This window comes from Ictalurus furcatus, chromosome 13, assembly GCF_023375685.1.
Source record: "Ictalurus furcatus strain D&B chromosome 13, Billie_1.0, whole genome shotgun sequence".
NCBI lineage: Eukaryota > Metazoa > Chordata > Actinopteri > Siluriformes > Ictaluridae > Ictalurus > Ictalurus furcatus.
The window spans coordinates 28,639,887-28,642,386 of NC_071267.1; the positions used below are offsets into that span (position 1 = coordinate 28,639,887).

The 2,500-nt window shown below is 45.4% G+C and overlaps 1 protein-coding gene across 3 annotated transcripts in view; it reads left to right on the forward strand.

The window, feature by feature from the left end:
* Positions 1-537: 537 nt before the first annotated feature.
* The window catches only part of polr3a (polymerase (RNA) III (DNA directed) polypeptide A), a 39,679-nt gene continuing 37,716 nt past the window's right edge, over positions 538-2,500 (forward strand). Inside the window, exon 1 of one of the 3 annotated variants that reach the window (XM_053639680.1) lies at positions 538-769. In XM_053639680.1, the coding sequence (XP_053495655.1) occupies positions 726-769 (44 nt within the window). In that variant the 5' untranslated portion in view covers positions 538-725. The remainder of the gene's footprint in view (positions 770-2,500) is intronic. The other 2 variants (XM_053639678.1, XM_053639679.1) reach the window with 2 other exon arrangements.

Below are 2,500 nucleotides of genomic sequence, written 5' to 3' on the forward strand. Positions count from 1 at the left end.
AATCTGCATGGAAGAGTCATCAGAAGGAAAAACTTCTTAGAAGAAGAGGTTTATCCTGTGTCCTCATCACAAAAGCCAGTGTCTGATGGATGAAAAACAACATCAGAAACAAGCGCTGTGGACTGATGAAGTTAATATGGATCTCCTTTGCCACAATTAGGTGTGCTTGGAGAAAAAAGGAACAACATTTGATAAAAGAAACCCATGAGAATGGATCTGTTTAGATTATATTTTACACAGTGCGTGAAAATTTATTAAAAAAAGAACAGAAAGACAAAAAGCGTTTACAAAGCGGTGCTCTTGAGTACTGACGCAGTAGGGTGTCCAAAGTTTTACACATGCCACAATTAAATTTTGAAGTGAATCAAATCTAAAATAATTCATTAACATTTGAAGAGAAAAAATGCTTAAAATACTTCGGTGCAGAGGTTCTGTTTATTTCTCTTCATTTCAAAGACCAACAAAACGTTATTTGTCCAGGGGTGCACAAATTTTTGACTATAACGGTATCATCCATCCAACCGATCCTCTAGGTGTCGCTGTTTGTTCACCTCACCGCCATTACACCAGCAGTAGAAGAAGCCGCGCGCTAGTCCTGGTTGCGTGTTGATGCGCATGCGCGGACTGCACTAACGTCCTGCAGCATGTCATGTCGCGGTGTCGTGTGTCTCAGCGGTGAAATTCTGCGGGTTTAATTCATAAAGAAGGAGAATAAAGACGCCATCATGGTGAAGGAGCAGTTCAGAGAGACAGATGTGGCCAAAAAGATGTGAGTTATTCATTTATACAGATGTTTATGCAGAAAAACGAAGCAGCACTGAGTGTGAAGTAAATACACATTGACATGGCTGCTGATGAGTTTCAACGAAACACACACACACGGCTTGTTTATACATGTTTATTTATGTTTATTTAACAGTGAGTTGTTCAATATCTACAATTTCCCTTTTAAATATTTAAAGTAATAATCTATAAATAATAAGTTTGCAGTTTGGCTGGAAGCTGATGTTTTCAGTTCCTAAAAGCTGTGCCAATAATCAATCTGTCAGCTCTCCCCTGGTGTCCCACTGAAGATAAGCAGGGTTGGGTCTGGCCCGTACCTGGATGGGAGACCTCCTGAGGAAAACTGAGTGATTTGAATTATATCAAAGTCACAGCAATAGCATATATATATATATATATACATACACACACAGTATCTCACAAAAGTGAGTACACCCCGCACATTGTTGTAAATATTTGATTATATCTTTTCATGTGACAACACTGAAGAAATGACACTTTGCTACAATGTAAAGTAGTGAGTGTACAGCTTGTGTAACAGTGTAAATTTGCTGTCGCCTCAAAATAACTCAACATACAGCCATTAATGTCTAAACCACTGGCAACAAAAGTGAGTACACCCCTAAGTGAAAATGTCCAAATTGGGCCCAAAGTGTCAATATTTTGTGTGGCCACCATTATTTTCCAGCACTGCCTTAACCCTCTTGGGTATGGAGTTCACCAGAGCTTCACAGGTTGCCACTGGAGTCCTCTTCCACTCCCCCATGATGACATCATGGAGCTGGTGGATGTTAGAGACCTTGTGCTCCTCCACCTTCGTTTGAGGATGCCCCACAGATGCTCAATAGGGTTTAGGTCTGGAGACATGTTTGGCCAGTCCATCAGCTTCACCCTTGGCTTCTTTAGCAAGGCAAAAGACGTTATCATGCTGGAATACTGCCCTGCGGCCCAGTCGCTGAAGGGAGGGGATCATGCTCTGCTTCAGTATGTCACAGTACATATTGGCATTCATGGTTCCCTCTCAGTGAACTGTAGCTCCCCAGTGCCGGCAGCACTCATGCAGCCCCAGACCATGACACTCCCACCACCATGCTTGACTGTAGGCAAGACACACTTGTCTTTGTACTCCTCACCTGGTTGCTGCCACACACGCTTGACACCATCTGAACCAAATAAGTTTATCTTGGTCTCATCAGACCACAGGACATGGTTCCAGTAATCCATGTCCTTAGTCTGCTTGTCTTCAGCAAACTGTTTGCGGGTTACTTGTGCATCATCTTTAGAAGAGGCTTCCTTCTGGGACGATAGCCATGCAGACCAATTTGATTCAGTGTGCGGCGTATGGTCTGAGCACTGACAGGCTGGAGGCTGGAGGGGTTGGGTGTCAGGGGGTTGTGTTGGGTGTAGAGGGGTTGGGTGTCAGGGGGTTTAGTGTGGAGGGGTTGGGTGTGGAGGGGTTGTGTTGGGTGTAAAGGGGGTTGGGTGTGGAGGGGTTGGGTTGGGTGTAAAGGGGGTTGGGTGTGGAGGGGTTGGGTTGGGTGTAAAGGGGGTTGGGTGTGGAGGGGTTGGGTTGGGTGTAAAGGGGGTTGGGTGTGGAGGGGTTGGGTTGGGTGTCAGGGGGTTGTGTTGGGTGTAGAGGGGTTGGGTGTCAGGGGGTTGGGTGTGGAGGGGTTGTGTTGGGTGTCAGGGGGTTGGGTGTAGAGGCGGGGGTTAGGTG